Source organism: Carassius gibelio, chromosome A8 (assembly GCF_023724105.1).
Source record: "Carassius gibelio isolate Cgi1373 ecotype wild population from Czech Republic chromosome A8, carGib1.2-hapl.c, whole genome shotgun sequence".
Lineage (NCBI taxonomy): Eukaryota > Metazoa > Chordata > Actinopteri > Cypriniformes > Cyprinidae > Carassius > Carassius gibelio.
In genome coordinates this window covers 19,231,701-19,257,294 of record NC_068378.1, presented here as the reverse complement: position 1 = coordinate 19,257,294, position 25,594 = coordinate 19,231,701, and the positions used below count along the sequence as shown (strand labels likewise).

The 25,594-nt window shown below is 37.9% G+C and overlaps 1 protein-coding gene and 1 long non-coding RNA gene across 2 annotated transcripts; one reads left to right on the top strand and one right to left on the bottom strand.

The window, feature by feature from the left end:
- Nucleotides 1–422: 422 nt before the first annotated feature.
- On the bottom strand, nt 423–24,900 carry LOC128018778 (uncharacterized protein C1orf21 homolog). Its single transcript, XM_052604532.1, has 6 exons — nt 24,704–24,900; nt 14,522–14,645; nt 5,786–5,871; nt 4,289–4,359; nt 2,945–3,005; nt 423–1,980 (listed from the first exon to the last, which is right to left on the bottom strand). The coding sequence occupies exons 2-6, from the start codon at nt 14,610–14,612 to the stop codon at nt 1,939–1,941; spliced, it is 351 nt and encodes a 116-aa protein (XP_052460492.1). The 5' UTR covers nt 14,613–14,645; nt 24,704–24,900; the 3' UTR covers nt 423–1,938.
- On the top strand, nt 22,492–23,693 carry LOC128018779 (uncharacterized). Its single transcript, XR_008184981.1, has 2 exons — nt 22,492–23,417; nt 23,539–23,693. It is a non-coding gene; the product is annotated as an uncharacterized LOC128018779 (long non-coding RNA).
- Nucleotides 24,901–25,594: the final 694 nt, after the last annotated feature.

The window sequence follows — 25,594 nt, the reverse complement described above, 5'->3', positions numbered from 1 at the left end:
ATACACTAATATTAATTTTTAATCTAATATTCCTATGCCGAAAACGTCCCAACATATTATAAATAATCTTGTGTAGTTCCACTCTTTAACCTGCAGGTTGAGACACACCACAACAATTGAGTGAAATTAAAACGCACATAATGTTCCCGGTCTCTGGGTGGATTCTCCGAAAAGACATTATGTTGGACAGCTATTTTGACAGCTAGAAAGACATTTGTACGGTTTAATATTTTAACTCATTCTTGAAATGTAATCTACACATTTCTGCATCTGAAATTCGACCCCAGAAGCCATTAAGTATTTTTAACGTTATGAGTCAGACTACCAACAGGAAATATGACGCCTTAATGGATTAAAACACACACACACACACACACACCAATTAATAATCGGTGAAACAGCACACAAACAGAAACCATAGCTCCAGTGTCTTACATTTTAATAGAAAAAGAAAACATTGAAAAAAGATTTAAAAGGAATCAATCCAGTAATCATAACAGATGTTTGGCTAGCGCTTTGTCCCCCAAAGTGACCCCACCTCATACTGTTTAATGGTCTCTATGAACTGTAAGAGTACAGGGTGACAACCAGATGAATTTTAGTCAACAATACTGAATACTATTGAGTGAGAAAGGCAGGGTGAGAAACAGAGGTAAACACTAGCTAAACGCATATAGGCCTACAACAAACACCTCATCCCTTTGACAACAATTAACACAGTCAGACCCGGTTCTCTAACACAGATGAACACAAATACAGCCCTCGAAAAACACACAAAAGACAACCCAATTCCTCTGCCATAGTCTCATCACAGTCCATTACCTTTATTAAAGGACAGCACAAACGGTCAATACGGATCTTTAAGTTAAACTCTGCCAGTGTGCAGGTGGCTGTTAGGGATATATTTGGATGTGTGTGAGTAACTAGTTTGACTGTAGTTCCGTCTATTTTCTGAGAACTTTACAAATAATAGCAGGATATACAAAATGAAAGTGAGGACTTGTGTGAGGAAAGAGGGTGTGGTGATCATTTATTTATGTATGTATGTGTGCGTGTGTGACCGAATGCATTATGGGGTCACTGTACAGACCTGTCCTTTACAGCACAAGCTTGAAGAGGTCTGATCTATGCAATAAAAAAAATACAATAAAAATAGGAAAAAACAATTATGGAACAAACAAATCAGTCTCAACAAATTAAAAAAGGTCCTTCAAAAAGGCAGGAGTCCAGACTTGCCACGGCGCTCATATCAAAATATCAAATAATCTGCCAGTTCGTTCATATAGTCGCTCTTAATAAAATATCTCTTGTTCAATAATTATCCCCCCCCCCCCCCCCCCGAAAAAACCCACAACGCTCCATCTTCATCTTCATCTTCATCCACTCCCAGTTATCTCCAGAGGATGTTCATAAGCTCTCTTCTGGTTCTTCCATATGTCAGTTCTTTTCCTCTGGCCTGCCACTTAAAATGCGGACTGGGAGGGGCATGTCGTCTTTCTTCTCTCCATATCCTTTCATCTTGCCTTCCTCAAAATAATCTCTTTTTCTCTCTCTCAGATGGCTCTGTCACAGCGAGGAGGAGGAAGGGGCCCGTTTTAATGCTGGCCGTAGGAGGACAGGAGCAGAGGGGGACGGGGTTCCTCATTTCACGTCAGAGTGAGTCTGTGTTGATATTGCATCGATCAAGCTGTTCGTTCTTCACCCCAAACCATCTAGATCTCCAAACAAGGCAACCCCAAGAGAGGAAAAGGGGTCAAGGGTGCAACAGCCTATGAGGAAAAGTCCTGCGTTCTCTCGCTCTCACAAGCACACGCTCTCACGCACTCGCACGCACACTCGCTCGCAGACTGACAGAGTGTTACAGACATAGGAAACACTGATTTTTGAGTTCACACTCGCTCTCTATTTCCATCTCTGGCAAGATCTGGCACCTCTCTGCTATGTCACATCATCCTCCTCCTCTGAGCAGTAGTCCCGCCCCTAAAGAATATGGAGAGAGAGAAAGATTAAATAAATCGCAATTGCGATTTTCTCTCACAACTTTTTCTTGCAATTATGAGAAATTTATAAATAAAAAAATAACACTGACAATCAGATTTTTACAAACCTTGTTTAAAGTAAATTATATGGAAACCAATTGACAACACTGTCTGAACAAACAGATCCATTTCCTCATTTATTAAATGATAATGAGGATAGTTACTCCTGAATAAACTTTTTTTTTTTTTGCAACCCTTACATGCAGTGGATATAAAAAGAATCGGACTTAAACCCCACTGAAAATCTGTAGAAGACTGCAGTCCACAAACGGTCACCATCAAATTTAACTGAACTTTAAATGCAAAGAAGACTGGGCATATATTGCAAAGGCTAGATGTGCAAATTTAGTAGAGACAGAGACATATCACAACAGACTAAAGGCTGTAATTAAAGCAAAAGGTGGTTCAACAAAATACTGACACAAAGGTGGTGATCCTTTTTCCATTTCACAGATTATGTTTTTTTGTTTGTTCTTTTATTCCCCTGATACATTTTTTTTTTTTAAAAAGGGGTGGGAATCTTTTTATACCCACACTAACCCGGTTTCAACTTATTTAAAACTAAATCTAAAATCTTTAGATTCAATCAATGTTAAACCAATTGATCTCAAACCTCAAGAGAGACACACACATAGATAAGAGAGGGAGAGAGAAAGAAGGAAGTGAGTGCTGGGAAAAAACCGGAGCCATAAATATAGCATTTATTATCTCCAAAGTTCCACAGGAAGTACCAAACAAGCGGTGTACATGACGGAAGGACAAGACAATCTTTAAAAAGTCACAATCCTGATGAACAAACAGTCCTCTGAAGGGTGGTTTCATGTACACTGGCCCTTTAAAATGTCTAACCCATCTGCTGCCTGCTTTACTTCTGTGCCTCGTTCTTTTCCCCCTCCCTCCCTCACCTTCTCAATCTTCTCATCCAGCATTCTGAAGAACTCCTGCTGACTCTCTGACGTATGTATGCTGAGAGATGGAGAGAGAGAAAGTTAGTGGGGGTAGGAGAAGGGAAGCAACAAATACACTAGAATTTTCCATTACAACAAGCATAAGGAACACACACACACAAAGCTACCAGCTCTTGTAGGATCCAGAATGGCTGGGCAGGAATCATTTTTATAGACACATTACAGCAGGGACCATAAACCCTTGCCTCCACACACACACACACACACACACACACAGCACATTAACTTAGCATTACTCAAAACCACACACACATAAAACAATAAATAACATTACTAAACATGCTCTCAAACACAATTTCTTTACCTCTAGGCATTTTGAACACCATATGTATTAGCTTTCTGTGTAATGTGCTCTAATTTTCACTTGGCTTTGAACATTACAAGTCCATTAAGTCATAAACAAATAAAATATTAAGATCATAGATTAGTTTACTCTTAAATACTTACTAGATATTTTGAAACATTTTCATCTACTGCCCAGTTAAGCGCTAAATGATTAACAAATAGCTGAATATATCACCCGAACATTATTTCATTATTTACTCCTTACTTCATTTGCTTTGATTTTGCTTTAAGGCCTGTATCAACTTTTCTTTCTTCCATTGAACACAAATATATTTTGCAGAAAGTTTATGCTGCACTTTTCCATATAAACAAAAATGAGATTGGGAACCGAGGCAGTTTTTGCATGATTTTGTTGCATGCATTTTGTCAAGACTTTCACTTGGAATTTTGACAAAGGAATTTTTGGGACCATATATGAAGAGTTCAGACGCAAAAGCCTCTAAGCAAAGTTAAATATATAGTTATATATTGAAATATGTCTAATATCATCAATAAAGGTATATTGCATGAGAGTAAATATGGTTGACCTACCCCTTTAATTGACTTTTAACAAAGAACATAATTAGAAAGTGTTAGCCTTTTATTTATTTTTTATTTGCAATCACAATTGTGTTACTGGTGCTTTAGAAATGCATTTTCACCATAAATAATTATGCCATTAAACCACTTGGAATTTACAGTTACATCCGAAGGCAATAAACACATTATGTTTACGTACAATGAGTTGTGAAACATATGGCACATTACGTTCAAACAGAACATGCAAATGAGATCCAGAGGGGATAAGACAGACCACAAAGCAAAACAAACCACACGCAATTTACAGACTTCTGGCACATTTTCAACAGAGCAAGAACTATACCCACACACACACACAAAACAAATAGAAACACACGCACAACATAAACAGAAAGTCACATGTAGAAACCCCCTCACTTCGTCTTATTGGCGCTGGGCCCAGGCACCTCTTTGTGCTGTTTGGTCCTGTGCTGCAGCGAGTTCTTCTCCTGCAGACACACCCAGAAAGAACACGTTATCACTTACTACTGTTCAAAACAAAGCCAAATTCAGCCTCCGCCGACCGTCCCTGGTGGCCCTCCGGTGCAGAGGCCCTGTTGGCTTCTGGACTTGGGCCAGAACTAGCTCCTCTGTCTAAAACACAGTATGATACAGAGGCCCTGGGAGTGACCTTACTTTGGCCACTGCTAATGAGAATGCTGCCCTGCTGAGAGACAGCAAGAGAGAGGACTGCCCTCGCTTTCACTGCGTCTCTATTCTCTTCTAACCCCCCTGAACATGGGCACCCGAGCACCTGCTCTGCCTGTACAACTTCATTAAACCGGGCAGCTTCAAGGGGATATATCATGGAAAAAGAACTTTACTTGCTCTATTTGAAATGTACTACATAGACATACTAAACAATTTATGGAAGCTATGATGCAAGAACGGAATTCTTTACACATTTTAATTATAAAAGTTGAAATCATGATCATTAGGGGTAAAAACAGGACAATAATTTATGATCACTAAATTATATTATGTATCGGAAATTTGGTCAAGTTTTATTTAATTGTTTGGGTGTATAAGTATATAATACAATTATTAAAAAAAATAATACAGATACGATAATCAAGGCTGTACTGTATGTGCAAGAAATACACAGGGAACCTGAAATAGTGCATTTTTACATTTGAAATGTGTAACTATTTATTTTGGATAAGAAAAAATAATAATGCATTTTACACCCCCACTGAGCACATTAACATAACATTTACATACGATGACCCACATTTGCATACTAATGACAGTATTTAACAACTTGGCAGTGACATTTTTACTATTTTAACAGGTGAAAAGGTTAGCCAATCATAACAGAGTAATTTACATAAAGTCTTAAAAGTAAAGGAGCTAAACAACCAGTTTAATTCTAAAGGTCATTATACAAGAAATCATTAAATTATTAGTCAAGTAGGAAAAAAACTATACGTATGTGTAGGTCTGTATAGAGTTATAGGGTAAAAAAAAAAAAGTTTAATATTCTTACTACAGCAACAATACGAATATGCATGACTACTTTATTATTATTAGTTGAGGAAGCTTCCTCAGATGTCTGAGAATTTTTTAATGAGTGTACATATGAAAAAACGCATGTAAAAACACCATAGATTTTGTCTGGTAATGTGAGAGTCTAAGTATGAGAGTCTGACAAAAAGGGAAAATTTGTCAGAATTTCCCTCTCCAACATTCCAAACATGTCAGCACTCGAGTGCACTGCATACACTTCGTTTTACCTATCAACATATAAGACAACAACAGGCATATGAGCCTCCAGCGATGCGTGTGTGTGTGTGAATATGAAGAAAAATATGATGGACACCACCGCACAGGAAGAATTTCCCAGAGGTATGTGTGCACACGTGTTTTGTTTCTCACCAGGTTCTCCTGGTTGCGTGCATTTACTCGGTCTTCTTCTCCACGCATGTATTTCACCTCCTCCACTCCCTTCATCTTATATTCATCTAAAATACAATGATAGAGAAAAGCATAAGTTAGAGTTTTACTCAATTTTCATTGAATTATTAAAATTTCAGGTCGTTCCTCACACAAATTTATTATATGGCTTCAGAAAAAGTTAGCGTATGATTCATAGGGACAAACTATATGATACATTTACAGTGCTTTTTGGTCATTTTGGAGCTTGACGGCCTTATTCCTCATTCGCTTTCATTACACTGAAAAAAGTCATATTCAAAGGCGTATTTTGTTTCACAGACAAAAAGCAAGTCATATGGGTTTGGAACAAAGTGAGTGAATAAACAATGAGAATTCACATTTCAAACACCTTCTGCCTTGCACTAATAGAGGAGCGTTTTGGATTTTGCCCTTTAACAGTCATCAGTAATTACCAGCGGCCATGTGCATGTTTGCATGTTCATGCATTCACTTCCTCATAACACATCCACACACCCACACGTACACATAAATCCGTCTTTTACTCCGTCTACAAATCAGCATGAGGCAATCACGGCCCACTCGATCTCTGTTTATCTTCGCCTCTATCCGTCTTCCTCTCCTTTTCTTGCTGTGAACTCCCTGTCAGTTACCATCATGACAGCTGGAGTGGGCAGCCTGTGAATGTGACTCAGTGTGGCCCATCAGCACAACAAGCGAGAAAAGGGAATAAAATGAGAGAGAAATAGAAAAGGAGAGGGAAAAAGTGAGAGAGCAACGCCACCAGTCTTTCACAGTTTGAGGAATGTAAACACGTCTCTGCACAAAAGACCACGCTTCAACATGTTGACGAACTCAGCCAAACCAAAGAGAAACACACACAAATTAAAATCAAACTTTAATTGATTTGGCTGTGCAAGGGTTACAAAAAACAGGCCTCATGGATCCCAAAGAGCCAGGCGCATAAAATGCATATACATATGAATACATCTCTATTCTCTTCTCTCTCTCACAAACACACATGCGCGCTTATACACAAGTAGGGTGATAGCATTACTTAAAAAGGAGATCTGAGGAACAAATAAAGTGAAAGTGACGTGACATACAGCCAAGTATGGTGACACATACTCACAATTTGTGCTCTGCATTTAACCCATCCAAAGTGCACACACACACCGTGAACACACACCCAGAGCAGTGGGAAGCCAGTCCGGGGAGCAGTTGAGGGTTCGGTGCCTTGCTCAAGGGCACCTAAGTCGTGGTATTGCTGGCCTGAGACTTGAACCCATAACCTTAGGGTTAGGACTCCTAGTCTCTAACCACTAGGCCACAACTTCCCCATCATTCCTAATCCATCTTTACAGGAAGAGAATCATACGTGAAGCAGCATCTCACAAAAACGAAGGACTTTGGAGATGCTCGCCATGAGAGAGAGAGACATTTTGTCAGTTTAACATGTTCCAGACGGGCTATTTTGGTGATAAAATGAGAGGTCCTCTTATGTAGGGATATTTTGATCGGCTAATTAATTAATAATGCTGACCTTTAGGACCTGATGGAGAGCATGACGCTATCTATTTCTCAATAGATAGAAATGCAGTAAGTTTGGCCTCTGTGCGACTTTTATTTGATACTATTATATTGGAGTATAATATTATAGTAGAGCGAGGACGACAAATAAGGAGAATGAGAAATGTTGCAAACTTAATTCATGAGCACCATGGGATGTCTTAAAGAACGGCTGGGTGAGTATTTATATATAAATATTTTATTCATCATTTTAAACAACTTTGAATACGGTGTTGATTTTTATTAGGCCATTCAATTTCCTAAAGGCCATTATGGTAGGCAGTTTTGTGCCTGCGTCTTGTGTCATGACTCATGAGTATGACAGTACCAAGGCAAAGATATTTTTACAGCATTTCTGTGTTTAACCCCTGAAGAAGATATAGCTTAGCACTTCTAACTATACAAATTAACTGTTTGTTTTGTTGGTTTAAATTAATTTAAATTCCAATTAATTAAAAAATTATAATAATTCAGTTATTCATTTGTGACATTACCAAAAATGTTCAGTTAGATCCCGGTGTCATTTATTCATTAAATGAGCACATGATAAATTATGAATAATTATGTTCAGACATGATCAGTGAGAGAACAACCTCTTAGCAAAAAATAAAACTAAATAAATAAAATAACATAGACAACAACAATATGCTTAAGGTTAGATGTGATCAAGCACGTTGTAAAAAATAAACTTCAAATCACTTTCTTTTAATATTGGTATCCTTCAGAAGTATATTTAGAGTGACAGGTGCTACACACAGCACATTTGCCACATTTAACGCTTCTTTTTAGGACTATTAAGATGAATAAATGAATGAATAATGATTTCAATGAACATAATCATGTAAAATGTACTTAGATAAAATTAAATCTACTTCGCAAATATGGTCAATATGATGTTTTCCAATTTTAGAGAAAATATTTACCACTCTGCTTTTCATAAGAAAAATGAAAAATATTTTCACATGAGAATAAGATTATTACATATTATCTAATTTCTGACACTGAAGACTGGAGAAATGACTGCTGAAAATTCATCTTTGCCAATAAATACCATTATAAAATACATTAAAATAGAAATCAGTTATTTTAATATTCAATAATATTTCAGAATACTACAGTTTATGATTTATTGTTGAGCAAACAAACGAAGCTTTAGTGACTTCTTTCAATAACGTAACAAATGATTATCAACCCAAGCATTTGAACGGTAGTGTATACATACACACAGACCCTGTTCTTTAAATTAAAACTTTTTCAGACCAACATCGTACCACATGTGCTAATCACTAGGGCTCCAATATTTATTCTTATCTTTTTCTATGTTCATGACCGGATGGCTTCTGACGAGCAGGTAATTTAGGTGTCTGGCTGCTCGTTCTGCGAAATCGAAACAAATCGGACGACACGACAGCTCCACAACCCTGTCTTCCTCTCCCTTTTACCTTCTGGCCGGATTTCAGATGTGTTCAGTGCTGTGAGTGGTGTGTCTGAGGAACATGAGTGGGCTGCTTTACTTTTAGAATCAGTGTGGAGAAGCTTTGCCCTGGAGCTATTCTAGAAGAGGGTGTCTGTTAGCACAGTGAGTCCACTGCAAAGGAGGAGAGTTTGTCAGTCTCGCACGCTCTTTGATATTAAGTGGAAGATCACTCGTTAACGTTATGGCAGATCAGAGAAGAGTTATGAAATCGTAAAAACTAGAGACACGTTTTGTGCTACCTTTAGACACATGACCGATACCACACCTCTGGTTAAAGATCAGCCGTTAAACATCTGAAGTCATGTGTCTAAACCTCAGAAGACAGTGTGTCACGGAGATGATCTGTTGCACTACGGTACACCGTTGCTATTGAAAACATTAGCTAAACAGTGGCTTTGTGAACGCAGTCACTCGGTGACTTTGAAAAATGGCTGTATGAACTGCATTAACTACAGTTTCCCATGCATCATTTTTTTGTATATTGCTGCATGTGGGCAGAAACAAATCACTTTGCAAACTTCTTAAAGCTTAGTTGGTAATACAAGGCACCAGCAACCCCAAAGTAATGGGTATGATTTCTAGGAAAAACAAACATATTAATGTAAATCATGAATACACTGCAAGTTGCATTGGATAAAAGCATTCTCCGAATGAATATGTAATGTCCGGAAAGCATGAAATCATACAGAATTAAATCCTATAAAACAATGAAATTGCTTACAATAAATGTTAACATGGCTCCTGATATCTTTTCCTGAAATCCCAAGATCGATCTTTTACTCTACTTGAGTTGTGAATGAGTTTGCAGAATGTATTGATTATGCAATAAAAAGACTGTACTATGAAGAAATGGCAAGAAAAACTCAGTGTGAGTATTGCTATTGCTTACTAATACAAACAATTTTAATTAATTAAAATATAAATATTAGATCAAAAACTTAATTTCAATCAGTTGTCAAGACAACATTTTTTATTTTAAGTTAAAGAACAAAAATTGCTAAAACGGAAATAAAATCTACATTATAGCTAAATAGAAAGTTACAAAAGCACATACAATTCATAAGTTAATAAAAAGTATTTTAAAAAATATACACACAAAGAAACTAAACTACCTAGAATGCACTAAGCATAGCCAGATTCAAGAAATCAATCTTACAAGCTGGCTTTTAATAAATAGTTCAAAAGACAAGTTGCCAGATCTATGCCTGAAACCATCTATAATTTACAGCATCATTCAAAGAGAACTGATTTGATGTGGAAGTAAAATGGAAATGATAAACAGAAATATACAGTACCAAGTAGCAAGATGAATCAATACCCAGTTCTAACAGTCAAACTTTTCTCATGCCTACATTGTGTTGCGAACAGTGTCAGATATGGCCAGCTCTTGTTGAAAATCAAATGTCTTCTGGTCACTTTGCCAGTGCAAATCGGGATCAGTGTGAGCACCCAGTTACAGATTGGCAGCAAACACACACACACACACACACACACACACACACACACACACACATCTCAACAGCTCAGCGCAGATCACACGTAACCAGACAGTATATTCTGCGCCTGCTGCCCCTCTTGTTTGTATTAGGGCAGCTCGGCCTTTCCTGTCATTGTGCATGCTGGAGATATTGTGTGTTGCTGGGATCGACGAAGCACTGAATCACAGATGAGGACACACGCACACACACACACTCTCACTGCCTGGACGCTGACACAGTTTGACTAGTAAACAGTCTGTTGGCACTAATCAAGTCAGGGTGAAAGCTGAGAGTTGAGAGAGCGAGAGAGGGGCGAAAACGGTCTCCCTCTGTTCTATTGATAGAGCTGTTTGACTGACAGCCGGGAAGGGCAGTGGAAAGAAGGACATCGGGTTGGCAGCAGAAAGAGAGAAAAAGAGAGACATAAAGAGAGACAGAGTGAGAAGAAGGGGGGAGTTAGCAATAATCCACAGTAACCAGGTCACTGCTCTGTTCGCGCTGGTGAATAATACTCATCAATCTGTTGTTTTGCCTTACAGTTCACTCAGATTATCAGTATGCCACATGAGCCTACAGATCACACGAACAGAATGAAAGAGACGAGGAGCAGAAGATCCAGAATAAACTCTCATATCCTCAAAATATAACAGAACGGAACGGAAATGCAGAACTAAGAGAAGCCCCCACATCTGAATATGACTACCGGTACTTCCCCAATGATAAAGTACGTCAAAACATTGTCATAAGATTAGCTGAATGACGACACTATCCCATAAGGCCATGGGATGGGAGTAAAGAAAAAAAAAAGTGACGTGACATACAGCCAAGTAATAAAGGATAGGATAAACCTTCTATGACATTCGATAGGACCTGTAACACTTGATCAGACTGAAACCGACAACATGTGCAATGAAGTAAAACTGGCGTAATAATGTATGTACGAGCTGATGAGGTTTATGAAGATAAGAAATGACTGTTGTTTTATTCTAAAACTGTGAAGTGGTGAGGGACAACATTGTTCCATAAGTGGTTGCTTCAGACTCTCATCTGAGAACAGGAATGGATTATTTTACTGCTTGATTAATAAAAGCATTATTGCACAAAGCTCCTAATTAGGACCCAAAATAGATATAAATTTAGCTTTTTAAAACAATGAAAAGGAGGATGGCTAGTATGCAAATAAATAAAAAATTAAAAAAGATGGAAAACCGAAATTATAAATGTTGTTCTAAATGGCCACTACAGGTTACATTTATTTGCTCAAAAAAAAATTATATTATATTATATTATATTATAAATGTTGTTCTAAATGACCACTACAGGTTACATTTATTTGTTTTTATATTAATTATATTATATTATATATGAACAAAATAAAACCAGTAATATTGAGAAATCTTATTACAATTTAAAATGACCGTTTAGTATTTTAAAACATCTTGAAATGTAATCTGTTCCTGCGATGGCAATGCTGAATTTTCAGCAAACATAACTCCAGTCTTCAGTGTCACATGATCCTTCAGAAATCATTCTAATACATTGGTTTGGGGCTCAAGAAACATTACTTCTTATCATCAATGTTGAAAACAGTTGTTCTGATTAATATTTTTGTAGAAACCACGATGCATGTTTTTCAGGATTCTTTGATAAAAAGAACAACTTATTTGAAATAAAATCTACTGTAACATCATAAATATTTTTACTGCCACACTTAATCAAATTAATGCATTCTTGCTGAAAAAAAAAACTTTTAATGACTCTTTTGAACACTTATATACTTCATATACACACAACAATATTAAGAGCAGTCTGGAAGTACTCTCTCTCGAACCAACATTGCTAAAGAGAACATTGAATGAGAAAGAGGAAGGCACACCGAGAGGGGAACAAAAAGAGAATAAAGTGAAATAGGTTAGGTAATGGGAAGGTGGGAGGAAAAGTAGGCAGAATAATGAAAATGAGACAGCCCACTGCAAAGAAAGGAAGGAAACAGGGAAAGTGTGGCCTTGAGAAGAACGCCAGATATGCAGAGGGAGGGACAAATGTCAGGGGAGGAAAAATGGGAGTTTGCGATTCCACTTCACTCACTCTCTCCTTCGTTCTCAGACCGTTCCCCACCATCTCACACACTCGGAATCCTTGGAGACAGAGAAAAGAACATGGCAGGAAGAGGGAGAAAGAGGGTGGGCGGCAGCCTCCTGTGGCTGGTCATCGAGTGTTTCCTGTGTGGATTTTCGTAATCTCCTATAATCTCAGTCACTCACTCACTCACAGGTCGCACACTAAGTGCTGCTGTTATCTAAACCCTTTAAAACATATTTACACCCTCTCACAAGAATGAGTTACTCACTCCAGCTGATAACGTTATCCTCAAACACACACCTGTTGGCACAGATGTAGCTGACAGTCTCTACATAGACAAACAAATCAGTTTGACTGCATAGAAAGATGCATCCAAGAATTCCCAGAATGTAATCAAATTCCCAAAACATTGTTAAACATTATTCCCTGCTTGGACATAAATGAGTTAACTGGCTGTTCATCCTGCTTAATGTTTATCTTGAACGACTGGTAAAATCAGCCTACAGTATGTCAATGCCACTGATGTTTAAAGATGTCTTTCTGTCCCTTAAGTTTGCATTACTTCCCACAAATCATCTCTGCTTGAATAACATGGATGGAGCCATCACTGTTGGAGCCGGTTCCAACTGACGATTCGAAGCATTACATTTTGCTTTTAGCTTCAAGCAGAGGAAATGTCCGCAATAAAAACAACTAGTTCCAAATGACTCTTGAGAGTTCTTTATACTGAATCAGAAACATACACAAAGGAGTGTAGTCCAATTCACTAGCAAATGACTCTTGTGAGCTAATTTGTTTGATGAATCATTCAAAAAATCTACTTTACCAATACATTACCAGTTTGAATCAGCTTGACGAATGCTTGATGCTTCCAGATCACTTACTGAACTAACATCTCACTTACTGAAATGCAAATGACATTCTGTTGTGTCCATCTCAAAATTAAGCATATATAAATATCTGACACAGGCTAACATTTAAATTGTGACAAACAATAAGCAATCTGGATAGTAGGGAAGAAACCATCAGATCGCTGCATACTAATTACATAAATACACATCCATAATACAAGTCACAGTACATTAAAAATCACAGTTTTGTGCTCTTTTTTTGAGCTAATATTACACACAATCTTCCTATGAAAGAGAAGAGTCATGTCTAAACTGTGTATGAACCTGAAAGCAGTTTTAAGATAACAAATTCAGCTAATGTTTACATGCAAACAGTGCGCAACACAGGTTGGTCTGTGGTAATCAAGACAGTTTTATGATATGGCACCAATACTGCATGCCAAAGTGTGGACTTTCCCCTTATTAGCAAGGTACATAAATTTAAGGCATAGTCTGGGACAAATCAAAATGAAGCCAAAAAAAACGGAACTGAAAATCAGGGTCTTATATCTCTTGTAACAGGTTCTGTTGTCAACAGAAATCCAATGGAGAAAATCATATTCTCAAAATGTAACAGCCTCGCATGGAAATCAATAAAATCTCTGGTTATTTAAATATACTCAATAATCGCATAAGCATAACAGACTGTGGATGGTGACCATTCAGAGAACCTTGTTTTGGACACCTAAAAAGCCAATTTGCGTGGAAAATTACCAATTAGTCATTGAGAGGACTCTCTTATCCAGAGTGACAGTTTTTTAACTTAGAATGAACTGCAGTCAGACTACACCCCCCACACACCTCCCATCCCCCAAGAAATAATTCTGTCATTATTTACACACACTCTACATTGTTTCAAATCTGTAAAATGTCCATTGGATTCCAAATTACACTGGACTCCACTGAGTTTCATTATGTGGACAAAACATTTTTTTTAAATGCCCATTGTGTTCCAAAAAAAGAAAGCAATTCATACAGGTTTGGAATGACATGAAGGCGAGCGAATGACAGAATTTTGTGCTACAATGGTCATTGTTCATGCCTCACCTACTGTTGGAATTAAACCTACAACAGTTTGATTACCAGTCTGGATTTTTTAATATTAGATACATGATCCCTAGTGAGAAATGTGGGTTTGATCATTCTGACAAGCCATCAGCTGCTGCTGAATGGTTATATGCACTTTTCTTATGAAGTTATGTGGTGTGTGTTTGGAACTGACCAGTGAAGAGGTCTCCGTTGCTGTAGGCTTTGCCCCGGGCCTCTTCGTCATTGGGCACAGCCGACACCTGCTTAGCCGAGGTGCAGCCCATGGCCTCATTCCCTCCCCCCTCTCACCATCTCACCTGAGAGAGACAGAGAACATATTCAGCAAAGAGGCTGACAGCACACGTTTAAAGTCAGAACAGACGATTCGCTCCATTAGCGGCTCCACTGGGTTACCTACTACAGATCATCAGGAAAAGAAAACACATCGGAGTTGAGCCTGAACAGATCCAGACATGCTTTCGATCACAGCCCCAAGCCAGGGTTACAGACTTACAAACGTGTGTATCTTAAAATTGAACCCAGGCCAAGACTAACACAAGACACACAACAGCTCCAAAAAGTTTTGGACACACTTAAAGTATGAATGTCACTGCATTATAAAACGAAATATCAAACCAATGGCATTTACACAAAGAAATATAGGCTAAACACACTTTTCAACAAATCATGTAGGGAAGTCTGTTCGACTTTTAAGGATAAAACAACATATACGTTGTCAAAATGAAGGCAAAGTATTTCAGCTGTTTCTGGTTGACAAATGTCAATGGAAAATGTTAATTAGAGTCGATTCCAAACTAACTTTCTTGATCCTTAAAAAAAAAGATTGCTTATCTTATTATAAGCAAACAGTACAATATAAAGTACATTTGTGGCATAACTTTCATATCCAAATAGTGTGCTTCAGGGATGATGCATTTTGCAGACCAAAACCTGGAAATGAGTTAAATGTTAGTATTTCTGGTTAAGTCATCCTGCATTTAAAGGGTTATTGGTTGAATGGGTTTAAATGGCTGAAATGAACCAAGTTGTGTTATTTTGTGAAGATTGTAATGATGAACCAAATGTGTAAGAACCATAAACTTTTGTCAGTCACCGAGCTTACTTCTGCAATAATCAAATATGGAACAATATTTATTTTTGTCAAGGGAATCAGAGTGAGTTACGGATTGGCTAACAAAAACAGGAAATCATTGAGGCACTCTATATGTTCTGCAGCCATTGCATATATAAAAACACCTTCAGAACCTGTGGCATAGAAATGAGAACATCTCATCCAGCAGAATGGACTTGGAAGAGAGGGGGACAAATTCAGAGAGTAAAAAAAAAAAAAACAGAGGAGAGAAAGATCAAAAGAGCCGGCTACTCCTCCTCCCTGCTCTCTCCTCGTTTGAAGTTGTCAGGAGGGGCAGTTTTTAGCTCTGCCTTCAGCAGCACGAGGCCCAGGACAAAGCAACAGGTGTACAGGCGAGAGAAAAGCATACGAACGTGCAATTGTATGTGCGCACACACGAGCCAGAGCGCTCTCTGTGGCAAATCTTGAGTAAACAAGATCTACCTCTCAAGGCTGCGGAGGTTTGGTGCACCATTCCATAAAAGCCTGTGAAAGTATAAATCACCCACAGTATGGGTTTTCAATGAGGAAGTGTTTAGATTTACACCATCTGAAGTCTGAAAAGGGTGTTATCTATTCAAGTTGCTCAGAATTGGAATGGCCTTCATTTGTGAAGTTCTACACATGCTAATTTGACGATGTTTTCTCATTTTTGCTGTTGCTTTTGGTGACACTAGTGGTGCAGTAATTATATTATTTTAATATAATGCTAAAAAATTGCAAATACAACCATTTATTTATCTAACAGGGTTTGAGAACGTCTATTCACACTTCTTGTTACGGAGACATAAACAAGAAGCATCTGGGCACTTGTGTTAGGTTCACTTTCTCTTACACGGACAGAACACTGAAGTCTGTGTTCTGTAAAAGCGGTGATTATACATGAACCAAGATCAGGGCCTGGCTGTGTGTTTCTATACAGCTCATTTGTGTGTAATGGGATGGTCAAATAGACCATCCCAGGACCCGGCTTGAACTTGTCTAATGACTAAAACACACTTTGACTAAACAGATGAAAAAAAAAAAAAATATGAAAAAAAAAAAACAGGATTTCTATCCCATTTGTTCAAGAGAATAAGGGATAATTATCAAGTCAGGTTTCTGATGCACATCCAGGAATTTATTAAGGATAAATCCTACCAATAAATAAATTCCAATAATGGCTAATAAACGATAAATGGCTGTTTTTAAAAATTATCTTAAATATATTAATCTTAATAAAATAAATATATAAATACAAACTAAAAACTAATAGTGTTTCACAAAATAGAATTTAGAAATAACCATATTTGGAAAATGGACATTCATTGATGTATTAAAGATTAGTTAACAGTGTGATTAAATTCAAAACACAAACATTGACTGTTTGTATCTCTCTGTATCCCTCTGATTTTTGGTAAATGTGTTTTGATTGTAATTCATTCATATTTTAGAAAAATCTACTTGCATCTTGCACAAAAATCAAAATTTGAATGTAAATGCGGCTGGAATGGTTTACAGACACATTTTCCTAACTTTCACACATAACACCTACTCAACCAACAAACATACCCATCAATCCTTATCATGTCTCAAGGCATTCAGACAAACACGCAATCAGTTCTGACAATAGAAATAATTGTGCGACGAGGACAAGTGAAAAACCTACTTTCGAAGCAACAGCCTTGAAGATGAAGTCAAGCAAAATAGCATCAAACCCCTAGTAAAACACACACAGACACACAAATTCGCAAGTACACACCCTCAAACAGGCCGCAGGGCTGAGAGCTGTCTGAGCCACCACTCACCCTGAAAAACAGGCTGATCAGGAGAGAACAAGAATCATCGGAAGGAAAGCACAAGTCCTTTGAATCTCAGCTGAGACGGGACAACACAAACACCAAATCCCTGCTCTGAAGAACCAGAGGAGAACCTATTCACTCATCTCCACCTGTGAGCAGGACAACAGCCCTCCACCATAATATTTACTCACCCACAACGGTTGTAGCATCAACTCCCCATCCCAGTTTAAACAGATCATTAAGCCTGCTGAGACACACAGTGAAAACATCTCAATGCTGTCATGATTATCTTAAGACTAAAGCCTCTTTCTCTTTGCCTTTCATTCCTTCTTTAGGTCTTAAACAGTGTGAGAGGTGGTTTGGGGGTGGAGAGATGTTAAATAATAGCGCTAGTGTTTAAGAAGGGAACTCTCGAACCACGAGAAGGGAAGGTTGAGGGAGAGACAGAGAGTTCAAGTCAGAGGAAGCAGCGAGACTGAGAAACAGAAGGGAAGATAAAGATGGTCAAGGTTACATTTTGTAAACACAGAACTCCAGCTAAAAGCAGCGGTTCTCAAACAACAACTGCGCACCACCTAACTTCCAAAAACTGGGGGAAACCACAATTATAAATAACTAGCAATAAAAAATTATTGTGAGTTCATTTAACTGGTTGATCAAATTTCAAGTAGGTAAGGTTTATATATATATATATATATATATAGTACAGACCAAAAGTTTGGACACACCTTCTCATTCAAAGAGTTTTCTTTATTTTCATGAAAATTATAGATTCACACTGAAGGCATCAAAACTATGAATTAACACATGTGGAATTATATACATAACAAAAAAAGTGTGAAACAACTGAAAATATGTCATATTGTAGGTTCTTCAAAGTAGCCCCCTTTTGCTTTGATTACTGCTTTGCACACTCTTGGCATTCTCTTGATGAGCTTCAAGAGGTAGTCACCTGAAATGGTCTTCCAACAGTCTTGAAAGAGTTCCCCGAGAGATGCTTAGCACTTGTTGGCCCTTTTGCCTTCTGTCCTGGTCCAGCTCACCCCTAAACCATCTCGATTGGGTTCAGGTCCGGTGACTGTGGAGGCCAGGTCATCTGGAGCAGCACCCCATCACTCTCCTTCTTGGTCAAATAGCCCTTGATGCCTTCAGTGTGACTCTAAAATTTTTAGTGTCATGAAAATAAAGAAAACTCTTTGAATGAGAAGGTGTGTCCAAACCTTTGCTCTGTACTGATTATTATTATTGTTAAAACAGTCTTTTTGACATCCTAAACATTTTTACTGTAAAAATGACAGTTTTTGTATGAAATATTTAAACTATTTTGAAACAGATTTTTTTAAATATTTTCAGTTTTCAATTAGGGTTAGGGTTAGGGTTAGGGTTAGGTTTAATTTGTCATTGTTGTTCCATCAGTTATACGTTTTTGTTCTTGTTTCAAATATTACTATTTAAACTAAATTTGTTTTGGATTTCAGTTACATTTCATTTATCAGTTCGTAATTTCCGAGCTTTGACAAATTTATGTTGGTTGCGAAGATAACATAATTTTTTCTAGGTTGTTCCCATAGACTGTATAAAAACATGGACGTAGTGTCTGTGACATCACCCGTACACTCCTGAAGAGAGTTTTTGAAGCCTAAAGTGTGCAGAGCGAGCCGTAGCCATCTTGGCAGCGCGTCACTGCGCGACTCTCCCGGACAATCGAAAATGGGCAAAAGGGCGGGAGCTGGTTGCTGAAGCCACGCCCACTTAGCGCGACGGCTGTGACAAGCAGTTGCAATTCACCTGTCACTCAAGTGGCCACGCCCTTAATTATGCAGAACTTTAAGGCTTAATATAGTTTAAACGGATGAGTTATAAAAAATAAATCACCCCCCTCACAGTTGTCATGAAGGGCAAAATTAGCTATATAGACCAAAATCATTTTTTGCACCAGGCTAAAAACATGTTATTTCTGCTGTAAAGTTGGGCATTTTAACATGGGGAGTCTATGAGATTGACTCTCTTTTGCAGCCAGCCTCAAGTGGCCAGTCGATGAATTGCAGTTTTAGTCACTTCCTTATTGGCTTCACTAGAGAGAGCGGGAGGTTGCTGCTCGGTTGTTCCTCTAATATTAATATTTTATTTCTGCTTCATTTCAATGAACAAATTTTTTCTTAATAGTTTTGTTTAGGGATATGCCCGAATAATGAATCCGAATTCGGAAAGGCACAGAAAACGTATAACGTGTTCTATGGAGACACTAAAGGGACATGGTTAGCCGCTTGCTAGCGATAGCCTTTTACATTACATGAAATTTAAATTACCGCGTAAACAGAGTAAGGAGAGATTACTGATAGGACAATGGTGAATGAATTGCAGATCCTGAGCACTGCTGACAAAAATCTAATCTTGTGAAATGTTTGGGAAGTAAGGTGTTCCGTAGTATACACAAAGTATGTGTGAACCTTAGGGGTGCTCCGATCAGTGAATCTTGTGAATCTCGAAAGTGAAAGTAAAAAGTGAGCGTGCATTCAAAAGCGATTTCAATGACCTGCATATTAAAGGTGCTGTAGGGAACTTTTGTAAAAAAACATTTTTTACATATTTATTAAACCTGTCATTATGTACTGACAGTAGAATATGAGACAGATAATCTGTGAAAAAAAATCAAGCTCTTCTGGCTCCTCCCAGTGGTCCTATTGCCATTTGCAGAAAGTCATGTGCCCCCGGTAAAAAATAACCAATCAGAGCTGCGGTCCATAACTTTGTTTGTTTTCAAAATGTAGAAAAATGTATATAATAAGCGAGTACACCATGAATCCATTTTCCAAACCGTGTTTTTGGCTTGTCCTGAATCACTAGGGTACACCTATAAAAAGTGTTTATATTCAGACTATTTTAGATTGCTTCGGGGGTACCGCGGCGGAGTAACCCAGTACCTTTGTGATTCTTCATAGACATAAACAGAGAGAAGTAGTTCCGGCTACGATGTTCTTCCACAAGACGCAAGCAGTTCTGTTTATTAACCGCTAGAGCGTCAAAAGTTCCCTACCGCAGCTTTAATAGCAGCTTCCTGATGCCTGCAACCTATATACAGTCTACTTACCCAATGATATACTTGGGAGAGAAAGCATTGAAATAAGTTTTTTCCTCACCCTTTAGAGCTTCTGTCGAACACGTTATTCGATTTATGAATTCGGATTCATCATTCAGGCACATCTGTAGTTTTGTTTTACTTAACAATAAAAACCATGAAATATGCCCAGGCAACCAATTTGCCTTAAAAGGCAGCACTAACAAAAGTTTTCATACAGGTTTATCAAGGGAAATCAGCCAATTAATGATGTGTCTGAATTTTAAGCTAGCATGACAAGCTAAAATATAAACTCACTCGCCTAACCCATTCTTACATAAAACATCCCATTGAGTTTAAATGAGAATTTACTAAAGAATGTAGTCACAAACTATTCACACAGGAACTAATTTTACTCGTATTTCATGATTGGGCCAGTGTATGCAGTCAAGATGGTGCGGAAATCTTACTCCCTCCATCCACAGCCACATCGTACCACTCAGGGCTGTCCCAACAGCGCCTACGTCTGTCTGACTCACTGACTTCACCCCCAACAACTGATCAGTGCCTGTCACCTCTTTACTGCGCGTGGGTCTGAACACTGAAGCTTGGTGCCACTACTGTCAGAAAAGAACCTAATGACTCATAAATACAACACACACCTCTCAAAACACACACGAAACCTTGAGTACCTCATTGTCTCCTAATCAGCATCTTCAGAACATCACACTTTCTATCTTTCCTTTCTGCAATTACTAAGAAGTCCCATCTCTCTTCCTGTCAATGCACGCACAAGGCTACAGGAAATTTACTCTGGGGTCAGGTCTGTAATTTTTCCATATCCATCTCTATAATGTTGACAACCGCCTCCTAATTCTGCCTATAAATATTCATTTGAAATTAGAAAACCATCTATTATACCAATTCTGTTGCCTGCTGCCGCATAATTGGTCTGCCCATTTCCTGTAAGTATACACACAGCTCTCTAATGAGCTCTTGAAAGACTCTAAATGAAATATCCCTCCCACTGTGCAAAACTCATTTACATCCCTTTACACAATGTTTACTAATTCAGCAAATTTGAATGAGGTTTAAAAATGCCTTGCTTCCATCTAAATGGCACCGGTAGTATGACACTATTATTTAAAGATTTAAATGAGCACATTTATCCATCTCAGCACGTACATATGGGACAGCGAGGGAACTCCATGTTTGACAATAGTAGAGGAGGATGTCATATCAGAACAGTTATTCACATGCAGCCATCAGCCTGACCTCCGTCGAACAAAAGCATGACAGAAAGCTAAACCTCAAAAGCCACCTCTGAACCACGCGGGGTTCTCTCTGGATGATTGGATTTGTAATTGACCCCATCAATGCTTTCCAAGGCTGCAGGATCAAGGACAGTTGGTGTACTATCAGTATCAGTATAGGATGGTCGCTTCAACTTGCTATGACATACAGTATGAAGAAGCTTAGCCCTAAAATGCCACCATGCAAAGCTATCTACTTCTGCAAATACAATTTGTTCCCCTTCATTTTTTTTAAGTCAACATGAATTATAAGTTTTGTTCATCTTTTCTTCCTATTATGACATATCCAAGTGAAATACTGTAGCTACTCAAATTTTATTTTTATTTTTTTAATGTATGGAAGTATTTAATTTGGATCATTGTGATGTGTAACCTGCACTGATAAATCATTTATTATGAAAGATAATATGATTATCATATGATTATGAAATAAAAAAATATATATTTTTAATGTCATTGTGACATTAAAAAGGGTGTGTTAATATTTATTCATCAGAATTGTATAGTTAATGTTATGGACAAAACCCAGTAAATTACCAAAGATTAAAAATCTTATTTTAACTTAATAAAAAAAAAAATAATAATAATAATAATAATAATAATAATAATAATAATAATAATAACATATATGGTTTTGTCAACAACAAATTGTTCTCTGGTTTAGGGTATATATATATATATATATATATATATATATATATATATATATATATATATATATATATATATATATAACCAGAGAACAATTTGATTGACAAACCATATAAATGTGCAGTATAGAATGTACCGTAAGAAAAATTGTTTACAAAATGACATTTAATGCCAATTACGGCTTTATTTATCACTAGCTCTAATGATTAACTTACATGACAGCATCTGGAGGATTTATAACTGGAATAAACCTAAGAACAATTACATACAGATCACTTTTTGTCGTGTTCAAAATTACATCCTTTGGTTACCAGCACAAGCCAGTCAGAAGACAGGTTTCCTTTTTGTATTGGTTTACTTCAAATGCAAACAAAGTAAATGCAAATGAAAAAGATTCTTGAGAGCTGTGGAAGAGGGGAACTTTGAATTCATTTCAGTCCGTTACTCAAACAAAACTGTAGCTTTAAAAAACAAAGAACATGCAGCATGAGTCATATAGACCATTTATATCATTTCGCGTTTAACGTGTGGAAACAAAAGCAACAAAAACATTTTGCTAAATATCTCTATTTTTGTTCCACGGAAGAAAGAAAGTCAAGGGTGAGTAAATTATGACAATTTTCCTTTAACCACTAGCCCGAAATTCCCCACATATTACAAGAATCACTCAGATAAGGTGCTGTCAGTATACTTGAATCAAGAGTAGCAATTTAGAATACACACATGTCGTGCAGCTCCCTCGGTCATCAGAACCACATCACACACACGGAACTCAGGAACCTCCCACCTCCGGTAACTATGGTAACCTCCTCTCTGAGTGATGTCACCCTGATATTGCATCATAACCCCATGAGCTAACTGGGTTGCTTTTCTCAAGACCCATGAAGCACACTGAATAAAACAGACAGAGTGGGAGAAGGGAGCTATGATAGTGGAGAAGATTGATACTGACTGACCAAGAGGAGAATCCACAGATTCTATTAATAGCCATTCAGACTCTTCAGTCACCAGAAAAAAAGCCATGTGTGTGCAAAGCAACACACACACACAGCTTATGGATGAGAGAGCCAGATGGAGGCATCCGACTGATGAGAGATTGAGAGAGAGAGGGGTACAGAATGTATCATGCGAGATTCCCCATATGACCCTGAGAGGTAACTCTTAACTCACGACTGGTCTGCTTTCAAAGGTTTATAGTTGATAATCTATTTGTTTATGTTGAAAATGCACGGGATATATACTTGTGTGACCCGACTGTAGCACAATTTCTTTCAGTCAACAGAATCGCTCATGGGTCCAAGAGGATTCTGTTATGGCTTACATCGACAGTGCTGTCAAACCAGTAAATAGTCTCAGTGGATGCGGAATGATGTGAATACAGACCTAATACTCTTCTCATATCCTATATAATAAAGAAGTGCAATTTCTAACGCAGCCATTGTCCGTTCATTGAAAAAGAGATTTGAGTGGAGAAGCCGCTCTGAGCGATTCACTCCAATTCTTGAACGAAACGATCGGGGAAGTGTTTCCCAAAAGCATCGTCACCCAACTAAGATCGTTTAACTCCGTTGGTAAAGACGGAACTTGACACCATTGCTTTTAGAAAACGCACCCCAGTGGTTCTGTGATCCAGTCCAACCGATTCACTAAAAAGATCCGACTCAAACGACCGGTTCATTTACGAATCAGACATCGCTAAATCACGCACAGCTCCTTCCAGACGTAAACATGTCTGCCATTCAAACACACCGCCATACACTGAATGCGCGCTAATGAAAATACTGCATAATAAAACACCGTGACAGAAGGACACATACAGCTGCGCCACGGCTGAGACAGAGGGCGCATTGTCTGCCCGCAGGACACTGGACACACACACACACACACACACACACACACACACACACACACACGTGTGCATGCATGACAACCCAGGTGTCTTTTGTTGTCATTACTTCCAGTCCGGTAGTGCTACGCAAAAACACGGGGATAAATTAATAAATGTCCTTGAGATGCGACAGAAACCTCATATCAACCAACCATTGATCTCACCTATTTCTGTACCATGGCTGTCTCTCAAACCTTGTAAACTGTCTACATAGACAGCATTTTGGGCATTATAGGCGCTCAAAATGTTGCATTCGTTTTGGACGCTTAGGATGCCCAGAAATGATGCTGTATAGACTGGCAGCAGACTAGGTTTAGAGTCACAGCATACCACCATGCAGCCCAGAATCACTGCTCAAAGATTGGATCAAACATATCAGGCAAAAAAGAAGAAACCTAAACTAAAGAACCTAAACAGGACGGGAACCTAAACAGGAGTCGTCTCACAAAAGACCAGTTACAAAGAAAAGCAATCAGTTTATGTCTTAATAATTAACACAAGCACTCCCTGAGTTAGTACAAAAATGCATAAATACGACAGGGAAACACTCACTTGTCAGAAGTGACCCGCTCGGTCCACTGGCGGCGGGGCGGCTCACATACACACTGACTGACGGCGAGAAGCGCTGCTTCTGCTGCTGCTGCTGCTGCTGCTTCTGCTGCTGGAGAGTGATGTGTGGACCGCTGGCTCACTGCCCGCACTTCTGATTTGCTCGAAGAACTGCAGCCATCTTGCTGAAACCCGTGTGGCAAACCAACCACATGTCTTGACGTATGAGGGGAGGAACTATTCAAATTATCCTAAACATTTTCCACTTATCACCCCACAGTTGCATGTCTTAAGCCAATAATTTATAGGAATTTTCAGACCAACAATATTTTATGCAACTCCTTACTGGATGTTTTTTTTTTTTAATATAATTTATATTTGTTGTTTTTTGTATTAATATATCAACTATTCCGTTCAAAAGTTTGGTGTCTTCTATCTTATCAGAAATATAGTAAAAAATGAATATTACTATTTTTTTTATTTTTTTTTAAATGTATTTTCAAACTAGCCTACCTTTTTTCTTGTGATGGGAAAGCTGAATTTTCAAGTCAGTACTCAGTACTCTTAGTTTATAACTATGTTACTGTCACTGTTACTTTAACGCATCCTTGTAAAATAAAAGCATTAATTTATATATATATATATATATATATATATATATATATATATATATATATATATATATATATATATACATATATATATAAAGCTTAGTATATATTACTGAATTTTAATTTTGTATATATTGCTCCATGGTAAACTCCCCAACAAAATGTGTTTTCAGTGGAAATACAGGGGATAAAATATTTAGGTTGTATGGTTTTACTGCATCACTGACACTGATGCAACAGCCTAAATGCTGCTTGTTTTGCATGGGGGACTGAATTTATTACA

What these genes read in the sequence shown, in the direction of transcription:
- LOC128018778 (XM_052604532.1), bottom strand. Translation starts at nt 14,612, where the DNA reads ATGGGCTGCACCTCGGCTAAGCAGGTGTCGGCTGTGCCCAATGACGAA. An exon ending in CAACGGAGACCTCTTCACTG is followed by an intron (nt 5,872 to 14,521) that starts GTCAGTTCCAAA and finishes ATTGTATTTTAG; the next exon opens with ATGAATATAAGATGAAGGGA. An exon ending in CCCAGCGCCAATAAGACGAA is followed by an intron (nt 3,006 to 4,288) that starts GTGAGGGGGTTT and finishes TCCATCTCTCAG; the next exon opens with CATACATACGTCAGAGAGTC.